Below are 14720 nucleotides of genomic sequence, written 5' to 3' on the forward strand. Positions count from 1 at the left end.
CGGGCCTTACCCATTTGTTTGAATTAATCATCTATTTGAACTTTGTCGTCTCTCATGAGCATTTGAATTGTAATGAACTTTGTAAAAGTTAATGAAATAAGTTCAAATAGATGGCTAATGAATTAACCATCTATTTGAACTTTGTAAAGTGTGGAGTAGTTGGTTTGGCTTTTGAGTGGAGCTAATGAAATAATGAGAAAGGTGCATTGTTTTGGAAAAAATAAAAGCCACTTGAATTGAAAAAGAAAAAAAATAGTTGTATTATTGTGAAAAATAATTCTTGATGGTGGTGGCTAGTGATATACTTGTGTTTAAATAAGTATGGAGTTAATATATATTGATGTGAAGGTTGAGTTATGGTTTGACATAAGTGTAGGGTTTTATATGTTAAAATATATGTATTAAAGTGCTTAGGGAGGTATTGTCACTCTTATATCTAAATGTAGTCTACCCGTCCCGCAGCCTACATTACAACCAAATAAAGTCCTACTTGATTTTAGATTGAATGAGCTCGATTAGTAGAGTAGTACACTACGGGCAAGCCTATGGTGCATCTTTTGTAGCATATGAATGTTATTTCTGAGAGTGAGTGAATTCTTCTCATATTGAGTTCCTACGGTCTTAAATTTATTGTGTGTGGAACTAATCTCTTTTGTTGTGTGAGAGCACGTGATTCATGATGGAAAGGTAATGTCATTGACATCTATGTTAGAGTAAGTGAGTGAGTGGTGAATAATGTATGGTACTTGCGAGTTAAATCTTGAGGTGAAGATGTTACACCTTTGTGCTAAGTCTATTTTAAAGATTCTTGGTGTAATGAGTTAGGAGAATCGCTTAAAAAGGTCGTGTCTATAAGTGTAATTTGATTGCTCGAGGACGAGCAATATTTAAGTGTGGGGTATTGATGTGTGGCTATAATTTCATAGTTTCGTACACTATTTGGCTTGCATTTTATATGCTTTAATGATAAATTATACTTTATTTGCGTGTAATGGAGTCTATTTTATGTGTAGATGAATTGAAAATGAAAGTAGAGTAAAAGGAATACTTAAACATTGAAATCATGCTCGAGAACAGTGAAAAGGAGAAAGCTGGCGACGCCAAGCCTTAAGCAGGCTTTATACTTAGCGAGGCCAGGCAAAGGCCAGCTTAACTAGGCGTTAGACCTGGCGATGCCAGGCAAAGGCCATCTTAACTAGGCGTTAGACCTGGCGAGACCAGGCAAAGGACAGCTCCACCAGGCATTATGCCTGGCGACGCTAGGCCTGGGGCGAGATCCATTCCGAGTTTTAAAGATTTATTTTGTCTCCTGATTTGACTAGGATTTGACCTACACGTTTAGGTCTTTTCCTACACATATAAATAGACCTAAAAACGCCACTTTGAAGAAGGAGACAGAGATTGGACAGATTTGATACCGGAGATTCGACCTAAGGAGGCAAGAACACACTAGGAGCAAGGCGGAGAATTCTTCTACGAGTTTTTCACTTCATTCTTCCTATTTTCATTATTGGTTATGAATTCTAGTATTGTAATTAGGCATACTATTATGAATAGTTAATTTGTTATCTAGGGTTTTGATGGAACCTATTAGAGGATGATTTTCCTGTTACGTTAAAATAAATTTGATGTAGCTTTTTCTCTATTTGTTCAACTATGTTTATATTGTGGTTGGTTGAAGAGCTCTCAATCGACTGTGCCTATTTAGTGTGCATTACTTGAGAGAGAGTGCATATTTAGGTAGTTATTGAACAACATTACTTCTAACGTATCAATACGGAGGGTTTAAAGGTGAGATTAGGGATAACGAAACCTTGGTGTGATCCGAGTGAGTCGTACTTAAGGCCAGCTAGCGTAATTCGGGAGAATATGTCTAGTAAATTGTGGTAATTACTCGGGAGAGAGTTACGACAGTCAGAGTGCTCATGATCGGTAGAGAAGACTTAGGCAAATTTATAGGAAATATAGCGGAAAGGATTCCGACAATAGGGAAAATCATAACTCTAGACCTCCTTAATCTTGTCTCCAATCCTTATCCTTGTTAATTGATAGTTTTACTGCTTTCTAGTATTTGTTAGTTAATTAGATAAAAATAAACATTATCATCTTTATAATTAGAAAATTGTTTGGACTTGCGTTTCTTAGCGATATTGAACAACTGTAGCTAAGTCTTAGTTCTCTGTGGGATTCGACTTCGGACTTGTAAACCGGATTATATTTGCAACGACCGCTTAATCTTTTTTATAAGCCATAGTTGGGCGTGATCATAGCGTTCCAAAAGTTCAATTTTTTTCTTACTATAACCTCACAATTAAACAAGCACTAGCTAGTCACTTTGTCGTTCAAGTGACTTCTCTTTGTGTTTGTGGAATCTGTGGAAGCATTCACAATGACAGTGATGGCTATTAAAAAAGAATTGTGGTTAGAAATTGGTTTCTAAAGGACAATTCGTTTTACAAATAGTTTTTTTTTTTTTTTTTGATGAAGTATTTTACAAATAGTTCTATAATAAGATTAGTATCTATTGAAAAATTGGTCATCCCACATTCCAGGCAACTTCAAAGCTTTGGAACGACTCACAATCACCAACTCCAGCTGCCCAAAATCCAAATGACATAATACGACTGGCAAATCCCAAGTTGTTACAACTTTTTTTTTATGGCGATGGTGCCAGCTTATGTGCACCTCAACTATTTCACCGGATACTTGCTACCCCCTTTAACAGAGATACTGGATAACTCTGTTCACTAAAGCTTAGACAAATGAGAAACAAGCACTTGTATTTGTTTGTCTTCGCTGGAATTTAAACGTGTGCGACCTCATGGTTCTCCTCCAGGTTGCTACAATTATGATAGATCTTTGAATAAGAGGACGAGTAAGACTTGGTCAGTTGGAGGATATTCCTCCAACAGGGAGCTTGAGCTGCATGTAAGTACAGAACTACTGTTGATCCCTAGATGTGTACGTTAAGGAAAAAATGATGGAAGATTTTTGAAATATGGAAACTTCTGCTGATTTAAAATAGCTAAAAACTCTGACAAATAACATTCGTTTGTTTCCCACCGTAGTCTTTTACTTCAAAACAGACTAATTCTGAATCCATCATTTTCCGGATCGGTTTCACTCTTCCAATTGTTCGATTGTCTAAAGTTGTTTTCTTCCCCAACACACACAGACCCAGACGCACATACGCTCGCTCACACACACAACACTTTGAAAGATTAACCAGATGGATAGTAATGTGCCATTTTTAAGCCACAAGATGACAGATTTGTTGATTACACAATGCAAGTATCTCCGACTCGCGATTCAAGGGTAAGCTGAACAAACAACTAAGAAAGTAGATGCTTAGAAGACCATGTCAATTCACACATAAAAGAATCTGATCTGGTCAGAAACATGTTTGTTTCAGCAAGAAATATGTCAGAAAGGCTGGTTAATGACACATTGCATCCATATTCAACCAATGGATTAAGAGCTAAAACCATATTACTGAGGATTACATTTAACTTAAACTAAGAAATTCTATTATTACAAAAAGTGCCATGATTTGTATCCCAACGTCTTTTAACATTTTGAATCCAGACATGCCTTGAAACTGGAGAGTTGCTGGTAGTCGTTGAAGGGATATCTTGCCCTAGCTTTGCATTATCTGAAATTCTTGGTTCAAATTTTCCCTAGTTGGTTTCTACAGAACTTTCCACAAATTCTTAAAGTAAGATCCTTTAACTTCCAGCTTCCTTCTCCCAGCTTACTCAAATTTTGAACTACCATTGATGCTACTTGGCTCATGGCCTCACAAAAGCCAAGATTACCAGTCATTTTGTGGTAAGGTTCTTTTTCTTCCAACAAATTACAGAATGCACAGGAGATATAAACACTTGTATAACACATTTTGCAACCACAAGACACGTTTGGTATTTTTGCACCAAGTTGTAAGTGCAAATTTTCACTATCCAAGGTTAGCCACATTGCTAAAAAGAACCAAAGAATTAAGGGTGTAAAGAATTACTTGTTGCAATGAACAATTAACTGGTATTTTCTATCTGGCATCTAATACTGTGATGGTTATCTCATTTCCTGTACTATGTGCATATTGACTAGAAGAGAATTCATTATCTGGTGCATTTGCTTCTACGTAGAAACCTGGCTGTTTAGGCGGTGGCAGTTCACCTTCATTGTTTAACATCATCACCACAGAAGACATACTCGGACGATCTTCTGGACAGTGTTGTACGCATAATAGACCAACATGGATTGATCGTATTACTTCAGGTGTAGAATGAACATCAATTGGGAAATCCCCGAGTAATTCCATTGATCTACCTTCTTTAAAGAGTTTCCAAGCCTGTAGAATTTAAAATCGTGTTAGTATGACTAGTTTTGCGAGCTATTTATTGATGGGACAACAAAAAATGCAACCCTTACGTGTCCAAGGAGGTTAAGGTTATGGTCCGGATGAGAGAATCTTCTGTTCCCTTTCCCACTCACAATTTCCAGCACTAAGACACCATAGCTAAATACATCTGACTTTACTGAGTAGACCCCATGCACAGCATATTCCGGTGAGAGGTAGCCACTGCATAAAATATATGCACAAAATAGCATTATCGATACTGGAAAACATACTGTGATAATCTCAAGGTTCTTCTATTCCAGTTTTCAACTACTCAGTAAAAAATCATGTTGAGATTCTTACTATGTTCCAACTACTCGGTGTGTCTTGGCTCCAAACTTATCGTCTTCACAACTTCTTGCTATGCCAAAGTCTGATATCTTTGGATTCATGTCATTGTCTAGTAAAATATTGTTAGCTTTCAGGTCCCTGTGAATGATCCTCAACTGAGAATCTTGATGCAGATACATAAGCCCCCGAGCTATCCCGTTGATTACGTGAAAGCGCTTAGGCCAGTCTAATACCCTGCTTCCTGTGTCATCTGCCAAAAGTTTCACAATTGGATCACTAATACACACCAATCAGGTAAAAATGTGAGTGGCATTAAAACATCAAACTCTTCCGTTATTGGTAAAAAGAAAGACATAATTTTGGGCCTTCGGCTCATATAAATCTTAGTTCCCAGTTCTCTTACACTATTTTTCCTGCTAGATGTGGATTAAAAGGGAAGAAGATCGTTTAGGTACTCATATAGGGCATCGTTTAACTGAAGTGCAAATATTACGCACACTATTGGTCTTAGAAATCCTTACCGAATATAAATGAATCAAGACTTCCATTTGGCATGTACTCATAGATCAACATTTTTTCTTCTCCTTCAATGCAGCATCCAAGAATCTTCACCAGATTTCTATGCTGAAGTTTCACAATATACATCACTTCATTCTTGAACTCGTCTTGTCCTTGTGTGGAAGTCTTAGATAGCCGCTTCACAGCTATTTCCTGTCCTTGTTCAAGCACGCCCTAAACATCAAATCTCTGCATGTTAAACTTTTTCAATACCTAACATGAAAGTGAAAACCATGCAAGACTCTTGTATGCTTCCAAGTAAAAGGTAGAAGCACCAAATTTGAAGAATTGAGCAATCATAATAAATCCAATCAAGTTCAGCTGTTGTTCATAAAACTCCTCCAACACATCTTAATTGCACTATATTTCTCTTACCAAATTAGGCTAAGCCATTCCTCTTATTAGATATTAATCAGCAGTTCAGCACATATTAGAAGACACGTTTTCAGAAACTTTTGGACTGACTCTGAAACATTTTGGATATTTTGAAGTACATGAATCAAAAGATCTTCCACTAAACCCCCTGTCCTCCATTTATTGATGAATTAGCATAAATGCTCTCTTTGCTCTCCAAATGTCCCATTTGTTAGAACAGACCTTTTATTTTCAGTCACCTTATATCGAACAAATCTGAAGTTACAGTCAGTCTTCCAGATTCTTGCTGTGCTCTATTAGGTGGGCCGTTAATTGCTTATATCATGTACAAAACTGCAAGCTATAAATGGTTGTTACCTTGTAAACAGGTCCATAGCCACCCTCTCCAATTTTGCTCTCTTCTGAAAAGTTGTACGTAGATTTGGCTATCGTAGATAAGTCAAACAGTGGTAACTCAAATTCTTCACTTCGGTTTCCATTGTGGTAATCCATCTTGTAATTGCCATTGCAGCCCCAAAATCCTGCCAAAGACCAATGTACCAAATTCAGTTTTGCAAATACTAGACAAGGAGGATATTTCATTTCACTTTTAATAGATTTTGAATTCCTCTACTATATTTCATTTTACTTCTAATTGAATTTGAATTCCTCTACTATTTCAAATTCCAAACAAAATGACCGGCTGAGGTTACCTTTCTTTTTCTCTGAAGCTCGCTTCCATCTTCTGAGGAAGATCACTAGGCTTAGGAATATCAGAACCACACCAGCTGATAATGAGATAATCCAGGCAAGAAGTTTTCCTTTGTGTCCATTTGATTTATCCTGACTAGCTGCAAGTTTTCAATCCAAGTATAAGTTAATCAGTTCGAATTTCTCCATCAGCTGGTAAGACAGGACTACGTTATGGAGTTATCAAGGTTCTGCAAGATGCTATTAGTTTGGCAATGCAAAAGTAAAAAGGATGTGACAACAGATTTTAAACAATGGTTGCTGCAACCTTTAAAAACAGTGTAAGTCTAATACTCTCAATGCGCTCTTTCCCAAGTATAAAGCTTCCTTAAATTTGTCTAGACATGATGCATATAGGTTCAGCATTAATTTCACTCTAAATCATGTTTCCTTGTACCAGTGACTAAAGTTCATGGTCTAATGTTCTGTTAAATTGTGAATTTTAGTGTATTAAAAGTACAACATGTTTATAATCATTGGCACTGTCCAGAATGTAAATTCAGATATGCTTTATCCAGGGCCCCTGCAACTCGTACATTTTACTGTCTTTAAGAAATCAATCACAAACTATTAATCATTCTTTTTTTCCGCAATAAACTTACTTAATTCAGAAGCAGCCATTCTAATGTAGATATCTTGCCCTTCATTAGCTAGCTGTCGAATGTCAAGCAGATCTTCAAACCACAGTAAGCAGCCGCTTCCTCCATTGCGTATGTCAAGATTTGAGTAACCCATACAAGAGCAGTTCTTCAAGCAAATTTTCTTACATTCCTCAAGGTTCATACTCGCATTGAACCATGAATTCCGCGTGTCTGGTAATTTGAGTTTCGAATACTTCAAAAACACATCTCCCTTGAGGCAATTCATTTCAGTCCTCCTAACACAACCACTTGACCAATCCGCTTTCTTCCAATCTTCAGGAATTCTAGGAACAAACTTATCTAAACATCCACATACCGGAGAATTCAGACTATTACAACTACCATATCCACCACATAACCTATAAGTATCACAATTATCTGTTGGTAGTGAAAGGTAAAGTGCCCAACCCTTATTCCTATCACCCCAAGTCCAACGTTGTAGCGCACCATTCTGATTCAATATAAACCTTGTAACAACTGAAGCTAAAAGCTGATAACTAAAATACACCTCTGCCTTAGTTGAAAACACACCAAATGTATAAAATTGACTTTCTCTTGAGTTTGTTGCCCCACTAAACCTTAATCCATTCCATGGTCCAGACCTGTAAATAACATTTGACCCTTTCTTCAAAATATTCTGTGGATAACCAGAAGGATCACAATGGTATGTATAATCACCTGGAGCAGGATCCTCCTCATTTTTCCAAGATGACAAGTATATTTCTTTACCAGTTACAAAATTAAACCCAATTTTCATACCAGGTAAAAGGGTATCAGTAGGATAATCAAAACTCTGCCAAAGAAAACTTCCAACTTTATCATCAACATCAGCTTCTTTAACAACAAGATTTCCAGAATTAAGCAACTTTGCAATGGGATTTTGCACAGATCTTGAGGTATTTGTTGACCATATGATGTGGTTAGTCTCATTAACTATTACAATTACTCCTGTCTTAATAACTTTTACTGTACCTGATGTATTGCTTAAAGGAGCTTCTCTATTGGCAACCCACACAACCGTAGTAACAGAAATATTCTTATACCAAATACCGAAATACCTAAACTTAGAATTACCTGGACTGAAAAACCCCATTTCGAAACTTCCACCGGATGAACTAATATTGAGTTCCCCATCTTTGAGAAATTGAGTTGTTGTTATAGTATCTGTAGCACCTAAAATTTGATAAATAGAAAATAAGCAGAGGAGGAAGAAGAGTTTAAAACCTTCATTTGAGGTTGCCTTCATTCTATGAAAGCCAAATGCTGCTAGTATATTTTATTTCTGTTGTTTCATCCAAATATGGAAATCTTCCATTTTTGGAACCCTTTGCAGCATAAAGAGATGCTAAATTATTAGCTGCAGGTTTGGTCGTCGAGTTGCCAAATTGGCCATCAGAGGAAAAGTCTTAAGTAGTCGCAGACGTTTAGTCGTCAAATGATGCTTGTTTCTTTCACACTTTACTTTCATGTTTAAATTGTGAAATACTGAAATTTGACATAGATTTGAAATAATCAGTTCAAGTCAAAAGTATTTGGTTTGATTTAACATAATTTTTAAATGAAAGCAACTAGGTCAATTTTTTAAAAAGTATTTAAACCAACCAAACCACACATTAATGCAAATTTTATCAGTTTTGTTTTTGGTCAATTTTTTTAAGTTTTGAGATCGTTAGACTCTTTTGGGTTTATTCGCTGTTGCTATAAGCACGATGTTGTCAAAAAGATCTTAATCAAGTGATTTATAGTTATTCTTCTACGGTTCTACCTAAAACTTATTATATTTACTTTTTGTTTCAGCGTAAAACTTATTACTCCCTCCATTTTAGTTCAGATGATGTAGTTTTACTTGGCACAAAATTTAAGAAATAAAAGAAGACTTTTGATATATGTGGTCCTAATTGTGGATCCATAATATTTGTGTAGCTATAAAAAATATTCATTAAGGGTAAAGTGCGTAAAATAAAAAGTTCAAAGTTAAATTATTTCTAAATATAGAAATATGTTATTTTTTTAACGGGTTAATAAGCAAATGTGTCATTTAAATTGAAACGGATGGAGTACTATATATTGATGGCCGTGATAGTGTTAGCTGCCATGGACAAAGATCTGAAGCTCAGATAGAAGATGAACTGAAGCAGTAAAGAAGAGAAGGAAGGGAACACTGTTCCATTGAATTTTTGAGTAAAAATGACTGATGTACATGTAAGCTAAGATAAGAAGATATTTATATCTTCTTAAGACTACTAACTAACTACCTTACCAACTAACTAACCAATTTAGTTAGTGACTACAATAACAATTAACTACAGTTAATTATCAGCTTGTCTACTTAATCCTTCAACACTCCCCCTCAAGCTTATGATTGATACACATTCTTCAACCAAAAATTGTTCAACAGATGCTCATGTTGAGCTTTTCCAAGACTCTTAGTTAGTAGGTCTGCCAATTGATCTTTTGTATGTACATATTCAGTCTTCAACATTCCTTCACATAGCTTTTCTCTCACAAAGAGACAATCAATGTCAATATGCTTTGTTCTCTCATGAAAGATTGGATTTGCAGCAATTTGGATTGTTGTCTTGCTGTCACATACCAACTTAACAGGCAAACAGACTTTGATTCCTAGTTCTGCATATAACCATATCAACCAAGTGATCTCTGTTGCACAAAAGGCCATACTCCTGAACTTTGCTTCAGCTGAGCTTTTGGAGACAGTGCTTTGCTTCTTGGACTTCCAAGATACTAAAGCATTTCCAAACTTCACCAGATAGCCAGTTACTGATCTTCTTGTTTCCACACAAGCTCCCCAATCAGAATTATAGTAGGCAGTCAGATTCTTTGTGTCTTCTGCAGGCATAAACAGTCCAAGGCCAGGTGCTTGCTTTATATATCTCACTACTCTTGATGCAGCATCCATATGGGACATTCTAGGACAATGCATGAATTGACTTAAGACTTGTACTATAAAGGAGATATCAGGTCTGGTCATAGTTAGATATAGTAATTTCCCAACTAATCTTTGATAGACACCAGGATCTCTTAGTACTTCATCAGCAGTAGCATTTCCTCTGTTGAAAGATAGATCATATTCTACAGTAGTCAGCTTCTGGTTGAGCTCCATAGGTGTATTAGCTGGCTTTGCTCCACTAAGACCTGTTTCAGAAATCAGTTCTAGAGCATATTTCCTCTTACTCATTAGGATCCCTTTGGTAGACCTTGCAAATTCAATACCTAGAAAGAACTTTAGCTCTCCTAGATCCTTCATTTTGAACCTGCTTTGAAGATCTAGCCTTGTGTCACATAGCAACTTGTGATTGCTGCCAGTAATTAAGAGATCATCTATATATACAAGTATGATCACAATATCATCCCCAACTCTCCTCACAAATAGTGAGTAATCATAGTGACTCTGCTGAAATCCCATATGTACAAGTGCTTCTGTAAGCTTTAGATTCCACTGTCTGGGTGCTTGCTTGAGGCCATACAAGAATTTTTGAAGTTTGCAGACCTTCTGAGACTCCTCTTGTCTAGAAAACCCTTTAGGTAACACCATATATACCTCTTCATCTAAATCACCATTAAGAAATGCATTATGGACATCTATTTGATAAATGTACCACTGTTTTGAGGCAGCAACAACAACAACAGATCTCACAGTGACCATCTTGGCCACTGGTGAAAAAGTTTCTCCATAGTCTAGGCCCTCTTTTTGACTGTACCCCTTAGCTACCAGTCTAGCCTTAAATCTCTCAACTTCACCTGTAGCCTTATACTTAATCTTGAACACCCACCTACAATCAATAGGTGTCTTTCCAGGAGGTAGGTCTACAACAGACCAAGTATTGTTATCTTCCCGTGCCTGTAACTCAAGTTTCATAGCTTCTATCCACTTAGGATCAGATGCAGCCTCCTTGAAGTTGGATGGTTCTGAGACTGCTGAATAAACTGAGATTGGCTGCTTGTAAGTTGGGGAGAGATGATTGTAGTTCACATGGGCAGAGATAGGGAAGTTGCACTTGGCCCCTTTAGTCTTTGTTACATAGTCATGTAGCCAAATAGGAGGCTTGTTTGGTCTGGAAGATCTTCTACAGTCTATAGAAGGTTCATCACTTACTACAACAGGAGCAGTGGCTTCAGCAGGAGGTGAAGGAACATCAAGAACAACATTTGGCTCAAAGTTGTGAAGTTGATGTATATGCTCCTCCAAATAAGAAGTTTGTTGTAGTTCAACATCTGAGAAATGATTGACCTCTGAATTCAAGGAAGGTGATAATAAAGGAGCTGGTGTAGCAGTATCAACTGTAGATCTTTCATGAATCACTGGGGAGAGTAGATCTAACATAGGGAATACAGGGTTGCCATATGACTTCACATGTTTGAAGAGAAAATATCTTCCCTGAATATGACATTTCTGCTCACCAGAAATGTTTTGGAGTGTAGTTCATACATAAGGTAACCCTTTTGTGTTGAAGAATATTCCATAAGCACAGCAGGAACAGCTTTGGGTGAGAACTTGTCTAGTACTCTAGGAGTTGCAACATAACACAGACAATCAAAGACTCTCAAATGAGCCAAAGAAGGAGAGTGCAAATAAAGCAACTTAAATGGTGATTTGTAGTCAATCACTTTGGAAGGAAGTCTATTCAGTATGTAAGTAGCTGTAGTGACACATTCACCCCAAAACTTTAAAGGAACGGAAGCTTGAAATCTGAGTGCCCTTGCCATATTAAGAATAGTTCTATGTTTCCTTTCTACCACTCCATTTTGTTGGAGTGTATACACACATGAGCTTTCATGCACAATACCAAGACTAGACAACAAATTTTTGAAATCAGTGCTGAAAAACTCACTTCCATTGTCAGTTTTCAAGACCTTAACTGTGGTAGAGAATACAATTTGAACCTGAATGAGAAAATTCTTTAGAACAACATAGGCTTCAGACTTAGAGGTTAAAAGGAATATCCAAGTATATCTACTATAGTCATCTACTATAGTAACAAAGAATCTTTTTCCATCATGAGTATGATATCTGTATGGTCCCCAAACATCACAATGAATCAATTCAAACATGGATTGAGTTGTAGTACTGCTAAGCTAAAAAGGAAGTTTACTTTGCTTGGCTAGTGGGCATATAATACAGTGTTGACTGTCACTAGTAGTCATCTTATTTAACTTGTCTACTCTTTTTATTACATCTAAGGGAGCATGTCCCAATCTCCTGTGCCATAAGCAGCTTAAGCATGTAAGAGAGGGAGCAGTAACTGCAGATGCACTCTTATTTGTCATTTGAACTAGGAATTGTTCTGAAACACCTCCTTTAAGAATATAAAGTCCATATGCCTCTCTACCAATATCCTTCACCTGACCACTATAAAGATCCTGAAAAATACAAAAGTCAGGAAAGAAGCCTACCATACACTTTAGTTCCTTGGTGAGTTATGAAACTGAGAGTAAATTGAACTTAAAATCTGGAATGTAGAGCACATTAGAAATCTTTTGATTGTCCAACACAGATGTACTCCTTGTGTGTGAAATTTGCACTGCATTACCATTAGGAAGATGCACTATATTTTTCTGTGTTGTAGAAAGTGACTTATGTGTTTGTAGTAACTCAAGTCTAGATGTCATGTGATTTGAGGTTTCAGTATCAATTATCCAATCACTATTGATACACTGAGACACAAATGCATTCACATGAGTTAGAATACCTGCAGCAGCTATTTTGCTAGATGAGCCAGAACCTTCTGCACTTCCTTTGGAAAGCATTTGAACAATCTTTTGGTATTGTTCCTGAGTAAAGAATGGTTGTGTCTATGTCATTTGTGGTGGTACAGAATTAGCTGAAGTGAATCCCTTTTGACAATGAGACCCAGTGTTCAGTTGACTTTCATAGCTGGTGTGCTCATCCTCTGTTGAACTTTGAATTACCTACAAAATTAGCATAAAGTCTAGGTGCACTTCCCTTTCTTTTTGACTTAAAATCAGGTGGATAGCCTATTAGCTTGAAGCAATTCTCTTTGGTATGTCCTTTGTAATGACAATAATCATACTGAACATTATTCTTTCTTTGTCTATAACCTCCACTGGTGACATTTGAACATTTGTTCCCATACAGGGCAGTGCTCTCTAGACCTTCTGCAAGCTTTGTAACCTGGGCCATGCTTGCCAGATTTCTTTGACTTTCTTGATCAACAAGAAGTAAATAAGGCTTGTTAGTAGTAGGTACTGGAGTCATCATCATAATCTGACTTCTGGATTGTGCATAGGAATCATTCAAGCCAGTAAAAAACTGCAGCAGTCTTTAAGCCTCAAAGTGCTGAGCATATAGCTTGGACTCAGGACATGGACACCCTGGGCAAGACATTAGAGCATCAAACTCATCCTATAAATCTCTCAGTTTTGAGAAGTAATCTGATACAATCATGGTTCCTTGAGTCAAATTGTGCATTTCTCTATGAAGAAACAGTACTCTAGAGCCATTCACTTTGTCGAATCTTTCTTTTAGATCTTCCCACACCTTATGAGCAGTAAATGCATATAGAACACTACTCAACAGACCAGATCTCACTGCATTCATTATCCATGACAACACAACAACATTGACCTTTTCCCACAGATCATGAAGTTCTGGTTCGAATTTAGACTTTGGAAACCTTCCATCAACAAAACCTAACTTACTTTTACCTAACAGACCAATTCTCATAGCACGACTCCACAAGGCATAGTTATCAGATCCAGTCAATTGAATAGAGACTAGAGAACTACCTGGTGTGTCTGTTGGTTGTAGGTATAGGGGTGATTGTGATCTATAGAAGGAAATGACGAACCGGAACCAGTAGCTGATGTACGAGTTGTTGTATTATCTTCTTCAGTGCCAATCGCCATTGTAAACTTCACTTTGAATTGAAAAAAATACAAACCCTAGCTTCGATTTTGTGATTACTCTAAGACAATTTTGCACCTAATTTTGCAAAAAAATTGAAGTAATTTAGAAGCAGAGAGTAGAAATCAGAAAAGAGAATTGAGACGACGATAGCCTAGATCATTGTCGGTGGCTCTAATACCATATTAGCTGCCATGGACAAAGTTCTGAAGCTCAGATAGAAGATGAACTGAAGCAGTAAAGAAGAGAAGGAAGGGAACACTGTTCCATTGAATTTTTGAGAAAAAATGACTATTGTACATTTAAGCTAAGATAAGAAGATATTTATATCTTCTTAAGACTACTAACTAACCAATTTAGTTAGTGACTACAATAACAGTTAACTACAGTTAATTATAGCTTGTCTACTTAATCCTTCAACAGATAGGCAATACGTAATGGCTATCTCATTTGTTGTCCTTTCTATATTGTTTGCTCATGCTGAAAAGATTGATTTTGCAAATTTGTAATTAATAAGCCCACAAGCTACGACCCAAAATCGAGAATGAAAGCGGCTCATAATAACGTACCAAAAAGAAAAATATGAGAAATTCATATTCTCCAAAAGACAAAAGTGTCATGCTAGACATCGAGCAATTAGATTGTTTGTGATTAGCAAAGCTTCGGTGTCGTTTAGATTGTCCTTTTTAAAAAGTTTTCTTTTATACTAAATCCAAATCAAATGAGTATTGTCACACCTCCTTTTTCCGTCCCCGCGAGGGGGGAAGGAGTTTTTCCAATTAAAGGACAATCGAAACGAGATTTGTTTGTTTATTTCAGAGTCGCCACTTGGGAGATTTAGGGTGTC

The 14720-nt window shown here is 36.8% G+C and overlaps 2 protein-coding genes across 2 annotated transcripts; both read right to left on the bottom strand.

The window, feature by feature from the left end:
• Positions 1 to 3447: 3447 nt before the first annotated feature.
• On the bottom strand, positions 3448 to 8425 carry LOC104225111 (G-type lectin S-receptor-like serine/threonine-protein kinase At4g27290). The gene is made up of 7 exons (XM_009776881.2): positions 6952 to 8425; positions 6313 to 6450; positions 5978 to 6141; positions 5209 to 5419; positions 4700 to 4937; positions 4429 to 4579; positions 3448 to 4348 (listed from the first exon to the last, which is right to left on the bottom strand). Exons 1-7 carry the CDS (start codon positions 8234 to 8236, stop codon positions 4043 to 4045), a joined length of 2493 nt encoding a protein of 830 aa, XP_009775183.1. The 5' UTR covers positions 8237 to 8425; the 3' UTR covers positions 3448 to 4042.
• A 4947-nt stretch (positions 8426 to 13372) lies between these two features.
• Positions 13373 to 13875, bottom strand: LOC138870536 (uncharacterized). The gene is made up of 2 exons (XM_070148350.1): positions 13818 to 13875; positions 13373 to 13764 (listed from the first exon to the last, which is right to left on the bottom strand). The coding sequence occupies exons 1-2, from the start codon at positions 13873 to 13875 to the stop codon at positions 13373 to 13375; spliced, it is 450 nt and encodes a 149-aa protein (XP_070004451.1).
• Positions 13876 to 14720: the final 845 nt, after the last annotated feature.

This window comes from Nicotiana sylvestris, chromosome 6 (genome assembly GCF_000393655.2).
Source record: "Nicotiana sylvestris chromosome 6, ASM39365v2, whole genome shotgun sequence".
Classification (NCBI taxonomy): domain Eukaryota; kingdom Viridiplantae; phylum Streptophyta; class Magnoliopsida; order Solanales; family Solanaceae; genus Nicotiana; species Nicotiana sylvestris.